Raw genomic sequence first — 23,806 nt, 5'->3', positions numbered from 1 at the left:
AGATGAGGTAGTATAAGAAGGACACTGCGGGCACAGGGAATTGTAAATGCAAAGGCCCTGAAGCTTGAGCCAGTGTGGCCTACCTGAGGACCACAAATTATTCAGGGACTAGAGCATAGCTCTCAAATGAAGTGGGGAAGTTGGCCAAGTCTAGACCAAGCAGAGGACACTGTAGCCATGTTAAGGAGTTTGAGGTCTTAGAGAATCACTGAGGGTTTTTAATCAGGAAGTGACCCAATCAGACTTGGATTTCAGAAAAAAAAAATACCTCTGGGTGTGCTGTAGGGACAGCACTGGAGGGGGCAGGGAGACCCTTGAGAAGGCTACTGCAGTGTTTTAGGTGGGGAACACAGTGACCTGAACTAAGGCAATGGCAGGGGGATGCGAAATCTGGAGAGTGCAGAGGGCTTTAGGAGGTGGTATTAACAGGACCTGGCGGGTGATGGGTTGGATGTGAGAAAAGAGAAGAGTCAAGAATGACCTTGAGATTCATGATTTTGACATTGGGTGGATAGTGGTGCTATCAGTTAAGGCAGGGCATGAGAAAAAGCAAGTTGTAGGGAGCAAATCAAAGATGCTGAGGCCTGTTTTGAACACATGTGGCATTTGAGACATGTGAGGGACATGCAAGAGCAAGGGTCCTACTGACAATTGACTCTTTAGCCTGGAGTCCTCAGAGAGATGAAGAAGTGAGCAACAACTAAGGATTTGAGACTTACTATATAGTATGTCCCTGGGACAATATTGGAAAAATATTTTGTTGTAAAGAGTCATTTATTCCTAGAAAAAAACTGTTTATCATACTTTCCCCAAGGGATTAGATTTTCCAAAGGTCACTTTAGAAGGCCTGCCAGGTTTTGAAAACTCATTTTGACTTAAACTGAGTATTGGAAGGAGTCAAATATTCAGATGTAATGAGCTTGACTGTCTCTTTTGGATAACAACATCTCTGCTGGTGTTTACTGCTTTGAAATACCTGCTGGTGGGAATGCTTTAAGTTTAAAGTATTCAAATTGGTTGTCATTAAATGTCATTAAGGAATGTAAAATTGATTGACTCTGTCTGTAGCCCCAGGTTCAATGTCAATCCCTGAATTATAAGATGTCAGTTAAAGCCCCGAAGAACCATGGACTCTCCCTTCTGCCTGATTAAAACAGAGCAGTCACTTGGGCAGAGATTTGTGTTCTTATGTGGGCAGGACAGTTTCCTTTTCTTTTGTGTCTGCTGCACCATTTTTGGAAGGATAAATGTGTGTTGAGATGTGTGTTGTGTCATGCAAAGTGTATGGCTCAACATTGAGAGTCCAGGATCAGAGATTAGGGCCACTGCAAAAAAGAAAAGACAGAGGTCTTCTTCTTGGATGTCTGAGCTGTGCAAACCATTAGCTTACAGTTCTACTTCAGGTGGAATAGAGCTGCAGGGTTCTCAGTTCTTCCCTGAAAGGAACCATAAAACAGATGTGTAAGTGCTGGCCCACATTCTGGGGTGGATGAGAGATGTGGGGAACCGGCTGGAGGAGTCAATCAACAAAGTGGAAATGCCTGCCCTGCTCGCAGGCTTGTGCAAATAGCCCATACTGGATCTCCCCTACAAGATCTTACTCCATGGGCTCGAAGTAAAACCCAGCATGTACCCTGGTGCCAAGGTTGAAGGAAACCATTAACAGCCTGGGCTAGATGGAGATCAGAGTCTCAGAACTATTTTGATGGAATTTTACACATCAGGAATGCTCCACATTGGATGGAAGCAAAAATGACACAATCACATTTTCCCTTCTGGGAACTATCAAGGTTAAAGGCACAAAAAAGAGTGTTTTTGTTCCACGGTGCTATGAAGTGGCTGCACAAGCCAGCTGAGGAGGCTCTGGGACCCAGGGCAGCTGATGCCATCACATGCCCGAATTTCCTGATTCAAGTAACATCCCTCAGACCGCACCAAATAAGAAGAGACTGGGACCTGAATTTCAGATGGGGTGACACAGACTCAAATGCTACAGGGGTGAGGCAGGGAGTGTGACTGTGTGGGGTTGGCTGGATAGAGATGTGGCGAACTAACAGGCATGTTTTCTGATCCAAAAGGAAAATCTCTACTCAGCTTAAGCCAGTTGTCACATTGCAAGAATGTGGGCCTGTGCCTCCAGATCTTCTATTTCTTTAAAAGCAGATGTAAATTCAATTATAATTGTGAAATCTCTCGATTTTTAAAACATTGTGTGGCCTAGGGGCACCTGGATGGCTCAGTTGGTTGAGGTTCTGACTTCAGCTCAGGTCATGATCTCACAGTTTGTGGGTTTGAGCCCTGTGTCAGGCTCTGTGCTGACAGCTCAGAGCCTAGATCCTGCTTCGGATTTTGTGTCTCCCTCTCTGTCTCTGCCCCAACCCCACTTGTGCCTCTCTCTCAAAAATATATAAACGTTTAAAAAAAAATTAAAACACTGTGTGGCCCAAACATAACCCACCTGTTGGCCATCTTGTGTCTCTGGGCTGCCTGTTACATCCTTGATTTCAGGATAACAGGAAAGAAGAGGTGCCATAAAGAACTGAGAAGTGCGCCAGAGAGATCAAAGGGAACCAGAAGGGAATGGGCTCATGGGCACCAAGGAGCGAAGGGACTCAGGTTGGGTCTCAGATTGGAGTACTCTAGGTCAAAGAAGGTGAAGACTGGCAAGCGCCTATTGGATTTGGGAATGAGTTGTCCTTGGAAACTTAACCTGAGCCAAACAGCCCATAAAGCCAACCCTATGTAGGAAACAGTTGCTGACATTCCTGCCCAGAAGAGAAAACTATTCCTGGTGGTTCAATGTCTAGAAGATCTTATACCACCCGGCTGCCTCTCAGCCACCCCAGCTTCAGGTTGCATTTGATCAAAAGCCGTTTCAAGGCTTTTACATAATGTGATTAAGACAGATAATGCCACGGGTTCCCGAAAACATGTTTCTTTTGCCTCTTCATTTATACTGCTGGAATTTGTTTCCCAGCCTCTCTTGCAGAGCTGTGGCCATTGGAATGCAGGCAGAAGTGGTGTTAAACAGTGCTTCTCACCCTGTAATATGAATGTGAATCACCTGGGACTCTGACTCAGTAGGTCTGGAGCAAGGCCTGGTATTTTGCAATTCTGACAAGCTCCTATGTGATGCTGGCATTGCTGGTCCATAGACCACACTTTGAATAACACTGATGTGCACCATTTCCAGGGCTGGCCTGGCCTAGAAGCATGTCCTGTGTCTCTCAATCCATTTCCTGGCTGGAGGCAGAGGATTCAGTGGAGTACCGTAGGCCCTAAGGGATGCTTGGGTCACTAGATGGAAGGACCCTGGGCACTTGAATGACTGTATGGAGCAAAGTTTCTCTGCAGACCTGCCTGAGACTAAGATTTAAGAAATCAACCTTTACAAAACTAGATTGGGGATTTGTTATAGCAGTTAGCTTTCCCGAACACAGTGATCTTTAAAATATCTAATCAAAATCAGAACAATGAAAGAGTTTGGGTACAAAGGTGGGCAATCATTTTTAGAATTCGTTTCATTAAAGGACTTCATTCATCTAGCATTAAAAATCGAGCCACAATGTACAAAGAACTAGTAAGATGTTTGGCACACTTAAATTAGCCTACAACCTTGGATCTTGTGGCAAATACTGTGAATCAGCCATTCCCAAGCTCTTTGCTTCCTGAACCATTGAGGACAGAAACCTAAAATATTCACCGTCTCAGACTCCTCATTTGGGAATAGCCATGGCAGAGTTCTAGCCAATAAGATATAACAAGAGTCACTGGTGGAGCTTCTGAAAAAGTTTTTTTTGTTTTTGTTTTTTTCAAGGAACATACTTGGCTGACATGTATTTTGTCCTTTTGCTATTTGCCTGTCCCTCTTTTTCCCTAGCAAAATGTGCAGTGCAATGCAAGAAGTGCCACAACCATCTTGTGACCACAAGCTACATACAATATATCAGGGGCGATGGAACAAGAAGATAGGAGGAGCCTGGGTCCTTGATACTGTGAAGCTGCTAGGACAGCCATTCATTGCCTATCCCTGGTCTACATATGAGAATATGAGATAAATCTTGGATTTAAGTCATCATTAGCAGATTTTTTTTTTTTATTCCTTGAAGCTGAACCCAGTCCTAACTGATAGAAAGTTGATCATGTGTTTGGGGCCATGGGAGGATGAAGACTCATTTACTGAGCATTTTCCATGTGCCAGATCCTTCATAGATATTTAGTCAATCCCTATAATGACTCTACCACTTTCATTATTCCCACTTCACAGATAAAGAAGGTGAGACACAAAGAAATGTACCTAAGGCCACATATCTAGTTTATGGCAGTGAACTTTACACTCACGCTTGCCTGGCTCCCAAACTTGTGTACTTTACTCCAAACCTTGATGTCATCTATAGACAAAGTGTGTGGATGAGTCAAGTTATAAAAAACAACAACAACAACAACAATAACAAACACTTTAGGATTTACCAGTGCTTGGCATGTGGTCTTTGGTAAATACTGATGTCAGTAACAATAGATTCCGAAGGGTTCACTCCACTGCTCTGGCTAAAGATTGCCCATCACTGGGCATCACTGGGAGGCCAAATAGTGAAGATTTCTCTCACTTCAGGCCAACCTTCAAGTTTCAAGGTGCATTTGAATTGGACTGGAGACCCTAGCACATTCTAGGATGCGAGAATGCAGGAGTTAAGCCAGAGGAGGCTGCTCAGCTGGTTTGCAGCTTGGAGAACCATTTCTGAGGACAATTCCAAGCTGTCACTTCTCCATGAGACACTCAGTGTATACAGTTCAGACTATTCTAATGGCATGAGTATGGATTCAACTACAAAGTCTCGGAGAGCAGAAACCAAGGCCTCTTTTCTCTGGGGCTCCCATCGGACCCACCCAAGGCCTGGCACTGAGCAGAGCTGAGTAAAAGTAGGATGAATCAGAATGCAATAATAATAGTTGTGCCCAACGGGTGCTCACTAGGCACTCATGACTGCATACTTGAACCCATTTTCATCACCACAGCAACCTGCAAGGGAGAAATTATTAGCATGTTTGTGCAGAGGAATCTAATAATGATAAAGAGAATGGCAGCCAAAACATTTCTTAAGCTCTTATTATGCACTAGGCACTGTGAGAAGCACACTAGGAATTATATCCTATTGCTAAATTCCCTATTTCACAGCCAAGTAAAGAGAGGCTCAGAGTGATCCAGGTCACCTGCTCAAGGTCATCTGACCAGTAAGTGGCAGAGTCCTGCGTTTGAGCCTAGGACCGTGAACCTCTAAGCACTGAACTTCATCCCAGGACATGCACTGGTCACACTGGAGAGAAAAGGAAGCCTGTGAGGCATCAGGGTTAGTGGAAGGCAAACTGACAGAAGGGAGAAAGGACTATGCCACAGCAGCAACCAAGAGGAGGAGAAGAGAATTTAGGGGGAGGGGCTGCATGGAAAGGGGCAGAAACCAAGAAGGGGCAGCACTTGTACCTCACTGCCCAGCTCTGGAACCTGAGTCCTTGCCAGGCTTCAGGGAATCTGGATGCTAGTCAGGCCAGGTACAGCCCAGCAGCAGGTCTTTGGGGACTGACACACAGCCAGACATTTCCCAGGAGTGGCTTTGGAGGCAGGATTCTGGAATCCAGTGTTGACATCTACTTTCTGTATCCTCCCAATCCTTGCACGTGGGAAGTGGTGTGGCACAGGGTTTGTAGTCCCCACTTGTGAGCTCTGTGACCTTGGGCAAATCGCTTGGCCTCTCTGAGCTTCTGTTTCCTCAGCTATAAAATAGGGAGACAAATGGTGCCACCATGCTGGGTTGTTGTGAAGATCAACTAACTTAACGTTTTGTGGGGCACTAAGGACAGTGCCCAGCACACAGTTAGTACTGACTATGTGAAAGCTGTTATGAAAATCCCTCCCAAGAGCACAGCTCTGTGCCCAGTGCCCCAGGGAAAAGAAGAAATGTCCACTGAAATGAAGAACAACAGTCCAAAGAACAAAAGTAGACAGGCAGAGTTCAGATAAAGGTGATGGTCTGCAAATCTTTGCTCAAGAGCTTGCCCATAGCTGCCACCATTTATTGCCCTCTGCTTGTGTTCCAGCCACTTAACATATTATCTCATTTAATCTTTACAACAATCCAGTATGGTCGGGATGCTCCTGCCCTCGTAACAGAGGGGAAAGTTGAATTTCAGAATATAAAGACACTGATGAGTAAAAGTTGGCTTTTTACCTTCAGTGGTACAGAGGAGCAACATACAAATCAAGACTAAATCGAGCGTAGTATTTTGCAAATTGCTTAACATCCCTGGACCTCAGCCTTCTCATCTGGAAATCGGGAATGATAGTATATCCATATTAATTTTAAATGTGTTAATAATATGTGTTCTCATCTGTTCAGCAATATATAAAACTTCGCTGGCTTCCAGGAGCAAAGAGATAGATCTCACCCTACCCATCACCCATCACCCAGGAGTGGGGGACACTCACGGAAGAGCACCATGAGGAAGCGGGTCTGGTTCAGCATCTGGGTCAGGCCAGCAGGTGTTAGCACCAGCAGGTTGCCTTCCTCCACAATATGCAAAGGCTGGGATATGTTGATGCTGGCTTCCTTGATGTCCTCCTCTGGGAAGCCCTGGACAGTGGAGCCGCGAGAGGCAGCCAGCAGCAGGGAGATCCATAGCAGCTCCATGGCTATTTTGTAGGGCCACAAGGAGGAACAGGAGCCCTTATCAACACAGGTGGCAGGGCACCACGTCATCATTCCCTCCCTGACTCTCCTTCCCCGCCTAGCCAGTTTGTTTATGGAGAACACGGCCCGACCATGGCCCACTGCTCCCTAGCAGTGACCACACATGGCAGTAGCACTGGAAGAGATGCAAAGTGTTAGCTTAACCTCAGCCCCTACGTAAACTGTGCGGGGATAGTTCAGAGCAGCAGGACCCTGCTCAGAGCTCCACGAAGCCAAATCACACGCCAGCATTTGAGCCCACTGGCTTCCCAGGCAATAGGTGAGACTATTGTAGAGATGAGTCCCACTCCAGAGTCCTGGGATGAACCTCTGGACCCCAGAAATAAGGGGTAAATTCCCCATCACAGCTTCTGCTTCACACTCCTCCAGCTCCTGCTTGAATGCCCCTTATAATGGGAAGCTCGTGACCTCGCTTCTCATTCATGTATCCCATTTGATTTTTGAACAATTTTTCTCAACTGTAAATATTTCTTTTAAACGTCATGAGGTGCCAGGAATTGAGCCCCTCGTTGGGCTCTGTGCTGACAGCATGGAGTCAGCTTGGAATTCTCTTTCTCCCTCTGCCTCCCTCTCTCTCTCTCTCAAAATAAATAAATAAACATTTTTTTAAGTCATAATTGTAGGTCACACTTGTAAAAATTCCAAGCAATACAATAAAAACATGTTAAGTAGAAAATAAAAATGTCTCTCATAGTCCCACCTCTGAGAAAGCTACTATTAATAGTTTGGAATGGATCCTTATACATATTGAAAATTCCTATATAAATGCACATTTGAATGTATAATTTTAAACATAAATGGAGTCAGCTATGCATATTGTTCAGTGTTCTGATTTTCTTACTCCATAATGTGAAATATATCCTAGGTACTTTCCTATAAAAGTACATTCCTTTTTTTTCTTTTCCTTTCTTTTCTTTCTTTCTTTCTTTCTTTCTTTCTTTCTTTCTTTCTACATTTTTTAATTGTTAGAATGATAGAATGGTCTGGATCAGAAGCTTCCTTTCTGTAAGTTCCACTTTCCCTAATTATGTCTTCCTGTCTTCCCTAACAATTTAGAGCATAGAATCACCTCTTCAGATCTTTGTAAGTACTCGTCAAGCATAGAGCTATTTCTCTGTGTAGCGTGGACTACCTGAGTGTCTTGAAGAAGAAGACCTATAGCAGGTAGGAGTGGGTGCCTGGGTGGTTGAGTCAGTTAGACGTCCAGCTCTTGGTTTTGGCTCAGGACATTATATCATGGTTTGTGGGATGGAGCCCTGTGTTGGACTCAGCACTGCCAGCACAGAACCTGCTTGAGATTCTCTGTCTCTGGTCCTGCTCTGCTCATGCTCTCTCTTCTTTCAAAATAAATAAACTTAAAAAAAAGAAAGAAAAAAAGAAAAGGAAATGACCTATAGCAGGTGTATTCTACGTCACACCTTCGGATTAAATTTATAAGTATTTTAACTTCTTTGTTGACTGCTGTAGTCCTAGCACCTGGTATTTATGGTAGGAAAATGGACAAGTGGTGAGAATAAATACATGAAAGAATGAATAAATGATTTTTGCCTGGGAAATAGGTTTGTCAGACTATCTGAAGGGTTTTAAAAAATAGATCTAATGTAATTTTTCGGCCTAAAATATAGAGAATGTGACCAACTCTAGCTCTAAATTTTATGAGTAAAAAGGTACTTAACATACTTGTCATGTGCCAGGCACTGTTCCAGTGCCTTCCATGCCATCACATCTCTTATGACAACCCTATGAGGTAGGAATAGCATTATTATAATCCTCATTTAATGACTATAAAACAAGGCACAGAAAGGTCACACAGCTCATAGGTCACAGACCCAGGCAATCTAGCTACAGAATCCATGCCCCTAACCAAAATGATATACTGTCTCTCTAGTGACCCACTGCAAAATGGGTGCAGTGGACAATATTTTGAGACATTAACTGAGGCTCCCCCACCCTGATACCCTGTACCTTCCATCATTCAATCAAGTCCTGCCTTGGAGGGGAGGGCTGAGGCTGCAACAGAGAACAGAGCCAGATTTTTGATTTGGGGTTGCAAAGCAGGCCTTTGAAACTCACAGCAGGGACCAGGCACTTGCAAGCCAGGACTCAAATTGTAAGAATGGGTTTTTTTGGTTTGTTTTGTTTTTTAAAGAAAGGGGTTCTGAGTACCCTGTGGTTTATGCTCTGAAGCATTTTTTTTAGGAACTGAAGACAAGAGACCAAATGTTGTAACAAAAGATGCTCTTTTGCTTTTATTGCTCAGGAAATTCCAAGGGGTTTGGTCCAGGAACTATGGATGAAGACTAAATAAATATCAGAATGTATCTGGTCATCTGAATGCCCAAATATATATATTTATGTTAAAAAAGAAAAACAAGCCCCAATAGAGTATTTTGCACGCCCCCATAGGAAGCAAGACTTAATTGCAGTTTCAACCTACCCCAGGAATGTGACCTTCTATTTGTAATTTTTTTCTTTAAAATTTTTATTTGAATTCTAGTCAGTTAACATACAGTGCAGCATTGGTTTCAGAACAGAATTCAGTGATTCATCACTTCCATACAACACCCAGTGCTCGTCATAACAAGTGCCCTCCTTAGTACCTATCCCCCATCTAGCCCATCCCCCACCCACCTCCCTCCATCAACACCCAGTTTGTACTCTATCTTTAAGAGTCTCTCACGGTTTGTTTCCTTCTCTCTCTTTTTTTCTCCTTCCCACATGTTCATCTGTTTTGTTTCTTAAATTCCACATATGAGTGAGATTATATGGTATTTGTCTTTGACTGACTTATTTTGCTTAGCATAATACACTCTAGCTCCATCCAAGTAGTTACAAATGGCAAGATTTCATTCTTTTTGATGGCTGGGTAATATTCCATTGTATACATTGTATACATAGGAATGTGGCCTTTTAAAAGTCAACCTGAAATTTCCTGATCAGCAGTAGTAAGATAATCTGCATGATTAAAAAAAACAAAAACAACAGAAACAACAAAAAAACATGCTTTTCCCTTCCCAACAAAAGATGCTCTGGCCTGAAACAATCCTTTCATTTGTTGGCTAATAACATGTTGCCCCATTCTCCTGCCTATAAAAACTTTCCATTTTGTACAACCCCTGGGAGCATCTCTCTACTTGCTAGATTGGATGCTGCCTGAGTCATGAATTGCTTAATAAAACCAATTAGATCTTCAAATTTCCTAGGCTGAATTTTGTGTAACACTTACAAATCACAGTATCACAGGGACCCTACCCTGTTTCTCCTTTGCACTGAAACCCCAACCCTGACTCTTTGCTGACCATTGCAGCCCCAGTACCCGGTACCAGGCTAGCCCATAATACTAAGTAACATCATTATGTATTAAGCTAGTATTTGAGCTTTGCCTTCACCATCTTGGTAGCCCTTACAGCATGTCTATGAGGTAGGTACAGTTATGATGCCCCCTTCACCAAGGTGGAGACTCATACAAAACCACCCAACAGGTAGATGAAGGAGCACGTGGGCTCAGGTACATCTAAGCCCAATGCCTGTGGTGTAAACCAACGTTCAGCAAACTGACTCCCTGCCTGTTCTTGTAAATTCAGTGTTATTGGATCACAGCCACATCCATTCTTTTGCTATTGTCTGGCTGCTTTAACTATAATGGCCAAGTTCAGTAGTTGCAACAGAGACTGTATGTGGCCAATGACACCAAAAGTATTTATTATCTGCCTCTCTGCCTGAAAAGTTCTCAAACTTAGCATCTAAATCACCATGCTGCCCATGCCCCTACACTTCACTCACACCTTAGATCTTGGACTCCTCAGATTTGTAAGTCCCCTATTAGAGCTTAGCATTTCCATCTGTAGAATGAGTGAGTAGTGCCTGCCTCCCAAGGTAGTTGTGGGCATATGATAAAGAACCTGTGCTCCATTAGCACTTCTTATCCTGAAATTCACATGGAGCTGTTTAAACAGTACTTATGCTAGGCCTCCACCCAGACCAACTAATTCAGAATCACTAGAGTAGTGCCCAGATATCTGTATGTTTTAAAAGCTCCCCAAATGATTCTTTTATTTTTAACTTTCTATTTGGAAAATTTTGAATATATGCAAAAGTAGACTGGTTGGTGTGCCTCCAGCATCATTCAACTAGGTTTACTGTCACTACCAATCTTGTTTACATTCTTATCACTTCCTGCCCTGAACTGTTTTGAAGCTAGTCCCATATCTTAACATTATTTCATCCATAAATAACGAATTATGAATCGTTAAAAGGTATTTTTTAAAAAATAAAACATAACCACAATACTATTATCCTACTTAACAGAATGAACAATAACTTCTTATCAAATATCCAAACAGTGTGAAAATTAACCCAGTTATCTCATAATTTAAAGTTTGATTGAATTGGGGTCCAAATGAGATCCATGTGTTGCCATTGATAGTCACAGATAATTCTGTCTTGCAATCTGTAGGTTGAGAACCATGCGATCGGGGCATCTGGGTGGCTCAGTTGGTTAAGTGCCTGACTTTGGATCAGGTCATGATCCTGAGGTTCGTGGGTTTGAGCCCTGCATCAGGCTCTGTGCTGACAGCATGGAGCCTGGAGTCTGCTTTGGATTCTGTCTCTCCCTCTCTTTCTTTGCCCCTCCCCTGCTCACACACTCTCTCTCAAAAAGAAACGTTAAAAAAAAAAAAAAAGAGAACCACGCAGTCAAATGAAATCAACCAAAGCGAGTCATTTGGCCTGAGTGGATGGCAGAGCACCGGAGTGCAGGCCAGGCTGATCAGGGCTATGGTGGGCTCCCCCAAAGACCTTTGACAAGAGTATTCCTGCATGTTAATGGCCAGAAGACACGTGGAAAGATGCTCAATATCACTCACTGCCAAGGAAATGCAAATCAAAGCCATGATGAGATACCACCTCATACCTGTCAGAATGGTTAGACTCAAAAAGACAGGAAATAACAAGTGTTGGCAAGGATGTGGAGAAAAAGAAATCCTCTTGCACTATTGGTAGGAATGCAAACTGTGTGGATAGGAATCCTGTGTGGTAGGAATGCAGCCAATGTGGAAAACAGGGTGGAGTTTTCTCAAAAAATTAAAACTGAAATTACCATATGATCCAGTAATGCCACTGATGGATATTTACCCAAAGAAAACAAAAACACTGATCTGAAAAAATAAAGTAACACTATGTTTATTATAGCATTATTTACAATAGCCAAGAGATGAAAGCAACCTACGTGTACATCCATAGATGAATGGGTAAAGAAGATGTGGTGTATACATACAACAGAATATTATTCAGCCATAAAAAAAGAATGAAATCTTGCCATTTGCAATGGATACACCTAGAGAGTATAATGCTAAATGAAATAAGTAAGACAAAGACAAACACCATATGATTTCATTCATATGTGGAATTTAAGAAACAAAACAAATGAATAAACAAAGAAAAAAAAAAGAGACAAACAAAAAAACAGAATCTTAAATACAGGGAACAAACTGGTGTTTACCAGAGGGGAGGTGGGTGGGTGGATGGGTGAAACAGATGAAGGGGATTAAGGGTACACTTATTGTGATGAGCTCTGAGTAATGCATAGAAATGTTGAATCGTATTGCACACAAGACACTAATATAATACTGTAGGTTAATTACATTTCAGTAAGAATAAACAAATATACAAATAACAAAGCTGAGGAATACTTGTAAAAAAAAAAAAAAAAAAAAGAAACCAGCAAAGAGGTGCCTGGGTGGCTCAGTCCATTAAGTGTCTGACTTTTGATTTCAGCTCAGGTCATGATCTCATGGTTCATGGGATCGAGCCTCCAGTTGGGTTCTGTGCTGCCAGAGGGGAGCCTACTTGGGATTCTCTCTCTCCCTCTCTCTCTAATCCTCCCGCCGCTTGTGCTCATGAATGCTCTCTCTCTCAAAATAAATAAATAAACATGAAAGCAAACAAACATCTGCTACTTGGAATACTGCCTGATTCATTAATCATTGAATAAAGCCAATAAGATCTTTAAAATTTACTCGGTTGAAGTTTGTTTAGCAACTGAAGGGAGCAAAAAAGTGAACTGTACACATTTCCAGGAAAAGAGTGGGATGGGGGCAGGTTGTGTGTGTGTGTGTGTGTGTGTGTGTGTGTGTGTGTGTGTCTGTCTCCCCTCGCCCCGTTTCTCTTTCTCTTCCCCCACCTTCCACCCTCCACACCACACCCTTTACTCTTTCCTGTGACCCTCTCTGACCACAGCTCAGCCTTGATTCATCACAGAGCTCCTCCTCAAACTCTGGACCCCATTGTGACTCAACCCCTGACACTGTACCCTCAACCCCACCCAGACCCCTGCTCCTGTCCAGAACCCCAGTTCTCCCTGCACCCACCGCTCTGGCCTGATAATCCTGGTGGCTCCTCTGTGTCCCTCTGGGGAACCCTCAGCCCCAGCCACAGCCAATTCCAAGCCTAGATCCAGCCTCTACCCTCCACCCCCACACAGGGAGGAGTGCCATCATAGAAAACTCTTATGAATAAGAATAAATAAGAATAAGAGTATTTAATGCAGAGGGCCTTGCTACCAGTTACCACTGCTCTGAGCACTAAATGTCCCTGGTCTCCAACACTGAGAGCCTCCTGTCCCAGTCAGCATCGTCTCTGGTCCAGCTGGAGCAGTGGCCTCCTCTCTACTTATATTCTTTTTGCTCTCCTCCCAATCCATTCATCACACAGAATTTAGAGATTTCCTTCTAAAACACAGCTTAGATCACATCACTGTCTTATGGAGAAGCCAGGGGCCTGCCATCACATCCAATATGGTGGTGTCTCAGGACTCCATCATCCTGTTTCCTGTGACCTCAGCCCTGTGCTCTCCCTCCTATGTCAGCATGTCAGCCAGGCCGGTTCCTTTTCTCTCCTAAGGCAGACACTGCTTGGGACCTTTGCCTCTGCCTGGAACACCCTTTTCCTGATCTGTAACCTTTTTTGGTTATTCAGGTCCCTAACACCAGCTCCTCTGAGGGGGGTCTTCCCAGGCCACTCTGTCTCCCCACTACCTTTGCCTCCAGCATTCTCGGCCACATCACCCCCATTTGCTTCAAATCCTGTATTATTATTTCTGAGTGTACGTGCTTTATTTTTTTATTAAAAAAAATTTTTTTTAACATTCATTTTTGAGAGACAGAGACAGAGCATGAGCAGGGGAGGGACAGAGAGAGAGAGAGGGAGACACAGACTCCGAAACAGGCTCCAGGCTCTGAGCTGTCAGCACAGAGCCCGACATGGGGCTTGAACTCACTAACTGTGAGGTGATGACCTGAGCTGAAGTTGGACGATTAACCCACTGAGCCATCCAGGGGCTCCACAGTTTATATTTCTAAACTTTTTCCTGTAAGTGCCTTTGTTCACAGCTGTTTTCCCACCTCCTAGAACAGTGCCTTGTCCAGATCTGGAACTCAGTGAATGTTTTTTAATGAATGAATAAACAAATGATCTAATTTAATTCTCACATAAACCCCACAGTGTATTTCAGTGATTCTCAACCATTACCACCCATTAGAATCTCTTGGGGAACCTCAAGAAAATACTGATGTTTGAACCCAAATATACTAGGTGTAATTTCATTGGTCTGTATGGGGTGCGGTGAGTTTCTTTAGGTGATACTAATGTGTAGCCATCTTCGCAGTAAACCACACTTAAATTTTAATCATCCTGGCAGAAGGAATGTGGCCAGGGCAGGACCCATCCATCAGAATTGCCATTTCATTCAAGCCCATACCTGTAGGAAGTCTGGTTACATGCAGGCCCACTAGGCCGAGGTGGGGCAGCAAACTCCGGGGCACTTGAGGAGGGAAGTCGTGGCCTGAAGAACAGACTCCTGGTTTCCCTTTGTGACAGAGTAGGACCCGGAGGCCGCCGAGTTTCCTAAAGAAATCCAGAGGCAGAAATGAAGACCCTTCCCAGACACACAGGAACCACAGGAGCCTGAGCAGCAGTGTTCCACATTCTGGGGTTCTGGAGACCAGGGTGGCCCTGGAGAAGAATGGCCATTGTTGGGTAAGAAGGCCCTACCCTTGCTGAGAGGAGCTTGCCCAAGCACAGGGGTGGGGCTGGAAGTCACAGGGAGCACCAGAAACAAAATACATCCCGGCCAAGAGTGGCACAGGGTGGCACAGAAGTGTCTAAACATTGGAATTGGAATCCCAGCTCTGTCCCTGAATAGCTGGGTGGCCTTGGGCATGTCGCTCACCCTTTCTGAGGCTCAGTTTTGTCATGTGTAAAATAGCATAGAACTCACAGAGCTGTTGGAAGGGTTAACGGAGCTGACTGGCCAAACTGAGCTGCAAGGGACCTGGAGGGCAGAAAGCTGGCCCTTGTCTCCTCTCCTAGCCTCTCTCCCACTCCCTGCTGTAGCCACACTGGCCTTCTTGTTGCTCCTCCAATATGACAGTCACTCTCCCGCCTCAGGGGCACTCGTGGTTTCTGATGAGGTTTTGGGGTGATGGGGGGTTCATGGGGTTTGGAGCTGACAGCCAGGAAAGAATTCTTGAAGATGTCTTTGGTGCAAAAAGGTGATTGTATTAAAGCCAGGGGACAAAACCCTTGGGCAGAAAGAGCTGCCCAGGACCCTGTGGATAGACTGGTTATATACTTAGGAGTTCATATGCTAAAGAAGACTCCCAGGATACTGGAGGCCTAGCTACTGTCACCCTAAGGTTGTTTTTCCCTCCAGCAAAGCATTAGCATTAAGACAGCAGGGAGTTCCCTGAGAAACTTTTACTCTGCCTGCCTTAAGTATTTGTCAACAGGCTGCAGGTTATAAGGAAATTCAGTTTTATCTGCCATTTCCTTCTGCCTTTGTTTCCCATATCAGTTTCTTCTATAGTCGGCTCTTCACCCAGGTTTACTGTCTTATCTCCTGTAAGTCTTTGCTCAAACATCACTTTCTCAGCCTGGGCCTTTTCCCCATCACTTTGTTTAAAACCGTTAACCTCCCCAATCCTCTTAGGTACTTTCTGTCTCTTTCTAGGCTTTAGTTTTCATCACAGTAGTAATCACCTTTTAAATTCCTTATACTTTACTTTGCCTAGCAGCTAATAGGTGCTTAAAGATGTTTGTTGAATGACTAAATGAAAGGCAGTTATTATTAGCAGTAGCAGCAGAATTATTGTCAGAGTTTGTAGCCTCCAGTTCTGTGTGGCTGGATTCTTATCAAATACTGATGGATAGCAGTGAAATTGACTTCAGGTCCTCTGAAAAGCAGGTCATCTGACCATCCACCTTCCTGAGACTAGAGAATGTATCTTTAGATCTGGCTATAGATTTGCAGATAAGAGCAGTTGCCTGGGACCCATGAGAGGCCTAGGCACTGAGGAAGTGGAATTTGAAGGTCAAAGAGATGATTTGCTATGGCCATGCTTGGCAGGGAGGAAGAGGAGCTGCCTCCATGGGAAGGGGCAACAGCAGCCTGGCCAGGAAATAAGCCAGAGCCTCAGGGAACAAAACACAGTGGAGGATGAACACCCAGTGTGATGCTAACCACTGCAAAGCAAGGCAGCTGGCGCCTAAGCATCCTCTCCAGGAGGCACTCATAGCCCCTTTTCCATCGGAAGGACTTTGAACCACTTCTAGTGCTAAGGAAGAAAGGTGATCTGAGGTCAGAGAACATCAGAGGTCAATTTGTACTTGCTGCACATAGCAATGACTGGCAGACGAAAAATGTTCACTAAATGTTAATTCTCATTTACTCTTCATTGACTCAACAAGTATTTATTAAACTCTTAAAGTGTGGCAGGGCACTGTTATAAGTCCTGAGGAAATGGCTGAACATCTAAAATCCATGTTCTGGTGGAGTTGATATTCTAGTGTGCATGTGTGGGTTGGGGGAGGGGACAGACAGCAAAAGTGAATGAGTAGAAAATATTGAATGGCAGGTAGGTGAAGTGATGGCTGTATTAATTAGCTTAACTGTAGTAACCATTTATGTAATGCATATGCCACATACCTTAAATATATAGAATTTTATCTGTCAATCATTTCGTATTAAAACTGGAAAAAAATGTTTTTTATAAAATACATCGAATGTTAGAAAGTGATAAACACTGGGGCGCCTGGGTGGTTTGGTCAGTTGAGTGGCCAACTTCAGCTCAGGTCACGATCTCATGGTTCACGGGTTTGAGCCCCATGTCCAGCTCTGTGCTAACAGCTTTGAACCTGGAGTCTGCTTGGGATTCTGTGCCTCCCTCCTGCCCCTCCCCGATTTGCGCGCGCGCTCACTCTCTCTCAGAAATAAATAAACATTAAAAAAAAAACATTTAAAAAAGAAAGTGATAAACACTAAGAAGGAAAATCAAGCAGAGAAGGAAGGTGGGAAGTGTCAGATGGGAGAAGGTTCCAGTTGGGGTTAGGGCCGTGGCAGAAGGCATGCTGAGCAGGGGCCTGTGTGTGAGTGGTGAGACAGTGAGTGAACCCTGTGAAAGGAAATTCGTGGCAGAGAAGCCAGCGAGCACAAGGAAGGAAGCAGGGCTGGAGCCAGCTCTCAGGGGTGTGCCAGAGACAGTTAATAATCAGGAACTTTGCAAGCCGGTTTTTAAAACTTTGGTTGATTGAAATTGGCCATGGTGGGAATATTTAACCACAGATATTGGCAAACACTATGAGACAAGATGTTTTTTGCTCTTGTTCTCAGAGATCCAGTTAACCAGCAGCAGGGAGAACAAAGGGCAGGCAGGCCAGTGTGGCTGGAACAGAGCTAGCAGGGGGCTGGAGGGTAGAGCCAGGAAATCATGTGGGGCCTTGCAGCTGCTGGCAGGACTTTGACTTGGACTTCAAGCCAGACAGGGAGACACAGGAGGTTTCAAAACAACACAAAACAAAAAAAACTTTTTTTTTCTTTTTTTTAGATTTAATTTTACATACCATAAAATTCATTCAAGTATGCCATTGTTACTATTGCTATTATTTTTAGTCATTTACAGATTTGTGCAGCCGTGATCACAGTCCGATATAAAAAATTTCTATCACCTCAAAGACATCCCTTGTGTCCATTTGTAGTCATTCCCTGTTCACATACCCAGCCCCAGGCAACTACTGATGTACTTTCTTGTCTCTGTGCTTTGGAGGGTTTGGAGCAGAAAAGGAACATGGTTTGACTTATATTATTGTCACTATCATATTCTTTCTGCTAAAACATAATAAATTTCCTGTTCTCTTTTCAGATGACGTGGTGACCTGAATTTTCAGGGAAGACGTTCCACCAGAGCTAGAGTTTAATCTCCCAGCCCTGCGAGCTCTGAGAAAAACTTGTTGGTGGAGCCACACTCACAGGCTTCAAGCTTGCTGGCCAGTTGAAGTTACCTTGTCCTCTGCTGGCTTCAGGCTCTGCTCTCTCTTGGCTGCATCTGGGGCCAAACTTCCCTGTGGGAGGCTGAGTCAGCAGATTGCCTTCTCCAGCAGTCCTGGAGGAACCTGAATGTTTATAGGCATTAAAGCCTGTATTCAGCTGAAGCAGAACACCGAAGCCCTTTTGCATTTCTTGGGTTCAAGAGCAAGGTACTATAGAGAGAAATCTTTCAAGGACAGGTATCAGAAGAGGCCTGCCTGAAATGGCCTTGTGCCCTGGGAAAGGAGGCCTGGGAACTGTAATTATCAGCTGTCAAGGGGTGGAGGAATCCAGGTGTGGGAGGCAGAGGAAAAGGCTTGGGGTAGAGTTCAGGAGAGCTGAGGAATGGGGGGAGAGGGTCAGAGGAGGGGAGTCTGAGGCCCCAGGGCTGGCGGCCACAACAGAGGCTGGGGCCTGGGCATCTCTGGGAGTTGAGACCTGCAAGTCACTTGTCTGTCATCTCTAAGCCTCACTTTCTTTATCTGTAAAACAGAGAAAAGAACAGTTAGATCCTAGAGTTGTAAGGATTTAAGGAAATAACATCTACAAAGCGCCTTCCAAATGCTTCCTTGGTACACAGTAAGTCTTCTGTAGATGGCAATTATAATCATTCTTCTTGGAATTGTGATACATTATTATTGCTGGTTATTGTCTTAGTCTCTTTGGCAGCTGTGGTTCAAACAACATTTATTTCTCATGGTTCTGGGGACTGGGAAGTCCAAGATCAAAGTGCAGCAGTCAGATTCCAAGTGTGGTGAGAGCCCCCTTCCTGGTTCACAGACCAGGCAGGTCTGACAAAGCGGGTCTGGCAAAGTGGGTCTGCATTCTCCTCAACAAGCAGAAGGGGCAAGCCAGCTCTCTGGGGTCTCAGGACCTAATCACCTCCCAAAGGCCCCCACCTCCTGCTACCATCACATTGGAGGTTAGAACTTAATAAAAGAATCTGGGGGTGGGAAGCTCAAACTTTTAGTCTCTGGCAGCTACATTACCATATTCTGTTACTATTATAATGACCAAAAGGAATTTGGTGGAAAGAAACTGCATCTGGGGATGCAGCCTCTAGGCCACTGCTTCTTAAACTTCCAAGTGCACACACCTCACTCGGGCTCCCTTTAAGTGCAGAGTCTAATTCCACATGTCTAGGGTGTGGTCTATGGTTCTGCAGTTTTCCCAAGCTCCCAGGAGTGCTGATGCTGCTGTCCCATAGCATCTTGCTACTTTGAGTAGCAAGACACTGAAAATTGCCCTGTCCAATATGGTAGCCACAGCCACTTGCAGCTGTTGAGCCCTTGAAATGTGGCTTGTCCAAAGTGAGGGGTGTTTGTAAGTGTAAAATACATACTGGATTGTGAGGATTTACAATCCTCCACCTCCACCCCCCAAAAATGTAAATTATCTCTTTAGTAATTTCTTTTTACATTGATTACATGTTGAAATTATAGGATACAGCTGGTGTTGACCAAAAAAAAGAGCAAAGCTAAAAAAAAAAAAGTTTATTTGGTGTCTCAGAATTACAATTCAGAGAACACAGATTAGGGCTGGAACCCAAATAGTGCCTCACCCCCACTCCAGGGAGCAACAGGCAAGGATTTTTAAAGACAAAAGGGAATGCTTCTATATATTGCTTACAACGAATTTTGATTGATGTTGGCGGAAGAAAACTGATCTTGACTGAATATAATTGATTGCTAAGGCTAAACAAAGTCTCTTACTGTAACAGGTATTCAGGCTGAGTCCTTGGAATATTTGTGGTTTGGCCCAGTTCAAAAGTTCATGGTTCCACTGGTGTGGTGTGAACGTTAAGGCCCACCTCCTGAATGGCCTCCAGACTCATTTTAAAACCCCTTGACATAATGACCCCATCTTATTTCACCTTTCACATGGATTAAATAAAATATTATTGTAATTCATTTCACCCCTTTTTATGTTTTTGAATGAAGCTACTAGAAAATTGTACATTACAGGTGTAGCTCACAATATATTTCTATTGTGCAGTGTTGCTCTAAAGCTTTTCTTGTCTTTGTCAGCTAGTTCAGGGTTTATCTTGGGAAAGTGGGCTTGGGAAGCCTTGGGAAGTGGGTTCTGAGTTACTGACCTCAGACCCCCAGAGGTCCACAGGCGGTGAGAGGTGGAAGAGATGGACCTCAGACTCAGAAAAAAATGGCCAAAATCACATGGTGGTACTAAGACTGAGTTCCAAGACTCTGTTTACAGGTCGGTGTGCACTGTAGTCACCATCAGGGCTGACCACAGGTTTCTTCTCAAGCTCAGTCTGTCCACAAAGCCCAGAATTCAGCATGATGCTCTATCTCTTCTCTTTGGTGACAGACCAGAAGCAATAACATGATGCCATGGCTAAGAGGACGAGTCCTCAAGGTGCTGAGAAGTGCGCGGGGATTCTGCGGGCCTCATGGACAACCACCACCTCTACTTGACCCTCAGGACATTGTGGCCACCTGGGAAGCAATCAGCCTGGGGAGGCAGCCAGTGCCTGAGTACTTCAACTTTGCTCACGATGTACTGGACATGTGGAGCCAGCTAGAAAAGGTGAGGCGCACTGTGTCCTAGTGTCCAGCTTGGGCATCAAAGTCTGCCCTCTGGAACCCCACTGTGACTCAGAGCTACAAGATAGGTGGACATTTTGACCTAGGAGTTTTGCAAGTCCTAAAATTTAAACTGTTTTAGGAACTGATTATCTGGATTTCTTTTTGTGTTTGTGTTCATATGCGTCCTTCTTTGTTTTCCCTTCCTTATGTGTCTGTTGTGCCTCTGTCTGCATGTTATAGTTCGCTTTTTATTTATGTTAAAGGTGCTAACTTTGTATTTAGAGCAGGAGAATATAAACTATCTCAAAGCAATTTGTTTATGTTAACTTTAAGAAGAGCTTGTTTAAAGAAAAACAATGAGGGAACTAACACCATTAGTGGATTCACTAAAAGTATACTTTTTGTGGGTATAGTAAAGTATGAAGGTGGTTGCAGTTAGATAGACATGGTTCATCCACTTGAAGTGTGACCTTGGATAAATGCACCAAGCTCTTTGGATTTTTTTCATCCATTTTTTTTCATCTTTAGTTTTCGCATGTATCAAATGGGAGTCATACCATCTGCCACCTGGGAAGCATATGTAGAAGATGGAGCCGGGGCCTGTTTCTGTCTACAAAGTCTGAGCTCTTTTTCCAACCTGGCATTGTCCTTAGAAGATTTCTCTCAATGATAAATACAAACAGGGTTACATCAGCAAAAATGGTGGAATCAGGATTTGCTATACTTTTATCCTCTATAAAAGCAACAGCAATGAAAAACCTTGGGAAAATTGTCAGAATCTACTTTTTAAAATTCTGGAGACTTACCAAAGGCTGGAATAGATCAGGGAGTGTTTCTTAAAGAAACACTCATTAAAGATTCGGATGAATCTCCGTAAGAATTCCCCTGAGATATTACTTCATTATGTAAAAATAACGTGTGCCTCGTGACAATTTTGGGAGAATTTTAAAACACATCTGATGAACTCCAACTTTAGGGAAACAAGGACTGCCAGAAAATGTTACCCTCTACATTATGTATGCACTTAGCAGATTACCTGAAGTCTGACTTTTTAAAGTTGAATTGTACGTTTTTTAAACTTAATTGCCCTTGAAGCAGAAAGTATAATGTTTCAAAAAAATGATAACACATCTCTAATTAATCTAGATACTCAATGTAATCTTTATCAAAATCCCAGGGGACTTCTTTGCTGAAATCTTCTCCAAAAATTGATGTGGAAATGCAAGGGACCCTTAATAACCTCAGCAGCCTTGAAAAAGAAATACAACCCTGGAGGACTCAAACCTGCTACAGAGTTATAGTAATAACTGTATTTTTTTTTCCTGTGTGAGAAAAAAAAAAGACAGTGTAACACTGGTATAGGGATAGATCTGGATGGATGGATGGAATAGAATTGAGAGTCCAGAAATAAACCCATAAATCTATGGTCAGTTGATTTTCAACACAAGTGCCAAGGAAATTCAGTGGGGAAAGAATAATCTTTCCAACTAGTGGTGCTGGCACATATTATGATTCCATCCATATGAAATATCCAAAACAGGCAAATCCATAGAGACAGAGTAGATGAGTGGTTGCCAAGGGCTGGGGAGAGGGGAGAATAGGAAGTGACTGCTAATCTGTACAGTGTTTCTTTTTGGGATGATGAAAATGTTCTGGAATTAGATAGTGGCAATGATCACAGCACTTTGGGAATATACTAAAAACCACTGAATTGTGCACTTCAGAATAGTGAAGTTTATGGTATGAGAATTATATCTCAAAAAAAGGGGACACAAAACAGTAGGAATCATATGCTGCCTTTTGCATTAAAAAAAGTGGTATGGAAAACAGAATATACTTAATGTTTGCCTAAAGAAACTCTGAACAGATATGCAAGAAACTAATAATACTGGTTACTCATTGAGGCAGGTGAAGTGAGGAGCAACACAGATGGGCATAAGGATGGGAGGAAGCCTCTCAATGCATCTTTCCATATTGTTTTGAATTTGAACACTGTTGAACACTGTGTTGAATTTAAACACTATTGCAACAAAATCAAATAAAACAGTAACAAGCAAACAAAAGTCATCAACAAATGTTTTCCTTTTCTTTTCTGCCTACACTGCCATCTAGGCTGGACACAGGCCCCCGATCCCTGCATTCTGGTGGGTCAATGGCGCGGGAGCAGAAGTCAAGTGGAACTTTGAGCAGCTGGGGCAGCAGTCCAGGAGGGCAGCGAATGTGCTGAGGGACACGTGTAGCCTTCAGCCTGGGGACAGGATGATGCTGGTGCTCCCGCGGCTCCCGGAATGGTGGCTGGTCAGCGTGGCATGTATACGGACAGGTCAGTGAGCAGGGCTGAGGCTACCACTTGGGGCCGACACACCTACCAGAGTTTTGCAGAGTCCACATGGTTTGGGAGATGGAGCAAAGTGAACTTTACGTGGAGTTTTGTTTACTTCCCCTTTGCCTAACAGTCACAAACTTGATTGAGCACGGGGGCCAGGTAGTAATGTAATTGAGGAAAGCAGGTGGGTGTGTGGCGGTAGGGAGCACTAGTGACTGCCAGATAGCAGAGCTCACATGGCTCATCAAAAGGGGGCAACTGCTTCTCAACTCCAGCCAGATGTTTCCGTGTGTGAATGAGGGCCAGTGTTTCCAGCACTTCTGACTTTGTAATAGAAAACTCTGGATTTTTATGGGGGAAGAAAAACTGTTGAGAATGAAATAAACTTTAGAAAAAAATCTGAGTGGAACAAACCGAACATATTTTTTGCTGGTCATGGTTTGGGAGCTGTGAGCGTGTGGAGAGTAATGCAAGTATGCGTGAGAGATCTTCCTAGTCAATCTACATTACTTTCACTCTTAGACTTTATGGCTCTCACCACCACAGCATCTACCAGCTGCCAAGGGAAGAAAGAGAAGGACAAAATAATCAAAGCCATAAGATTAGCCCTTGAGGATTCCTCCTCCTGCTGTTATGAATGGCCAAGGCAATGGACCATTGATCTTCTTGGGGTGATTCTTCCAGCACAGGAGCAGAGGCAGAAAAAGGACACCATCAATAGAACCCAGAGGGCCTCTGCTGACCCTCTGATGCTCTTATTGAAAGGGCTGGAGTTTTTATGCTGACTTTACAAAAGCAAGACAACTGCTTTTGGTGGAGAGCTGGTTTCTCC

At 43.8% G+C, this 23,806-nt stretch overlaps 2 protein-coding genes across 9 annotated transcripts in view; one reads left to right on the top strand and one right to left on the bottom strand.

Moving 5' to 3' along the window:
• PDILT (protein disulfide isomerase like, testis expressed) overlaps window positions 1-14,692 on the bottom strand; it is a 42,837-nt gene extending 28,145 nt beyond the window's left edge. Inside the window, exons 1-2 of the mRNA XM_042921786.1 lie at window positions 14,500-14,692; window positions 6,482-6,685 (exon numbers count right to left, since the gene is read on the bottom strand). Coding sequence (XP_042777720.1) covers window positions 6,482-6,683 — 202 coding nt within the window. The 5' untranslated portion in view covers window positions 6,684-6,685; window positions 14,500-14,692. The remainder of the gene's footprint in view (window positions 1-6,481; window positions 6,686-14,499) is intronic.
• Window positions 1-23,806, top strand: part of ACSM5 (acyl-CoA synthetase medium chain family member 5) — a 185,331-nt gene that overhangs the window by 142,999 nt on the left and 18,526 nt on the right. For 6 of the 8 annotated variants that reach the window (XM_042921777.1, XM_042921776.1, XM_042921779.1 and 3 more), the window contains 4 exons: window positions 17,939-18,272; window positions 18,760-19,024; window positions 20,431-20,649; window positions 22,761-22,971. In XM_042921777.1, the coding sequence (XP_042777711.1) occupies window positions 18,193-18,272; window positions 18,760-19,024; window positions 20,431-20,649; window positions 22,761-22,971 (775 nt within the window). In that variant the 5' untranslated portion in view covers window positions 17,939-18,192. Of the gene's footprint in view, window positions 1-14,689; window positions 14,778-17,938; window positions 18,273-18,759; window positions 19,025-20,430; window positions 20,650-22,760; window positions 22,972-23,806 lie in introns of those variants that run through there. The other 2 variants (XM_042921780.1, XM_042921782.1) reach the window with 2 other exon arrangements.

This window comes from Panthera leo, chromosome E3, assembly GCF_018350215.1.
Source record: "Panthera leo isolate Ple1 chromosome E3, P.leo_Ple1_pat1.1, whole genome shotgun sequence".
NCBI lineage: Eukaryota > Metazoa > Chordata > Mammalia > Carnivora > Felidae > Panthera > Panthera leo.
Note: the sequence above shows the minus strand (reverse complement) of the source record. Positions and strands in the feature narration are given on the sequence as shown.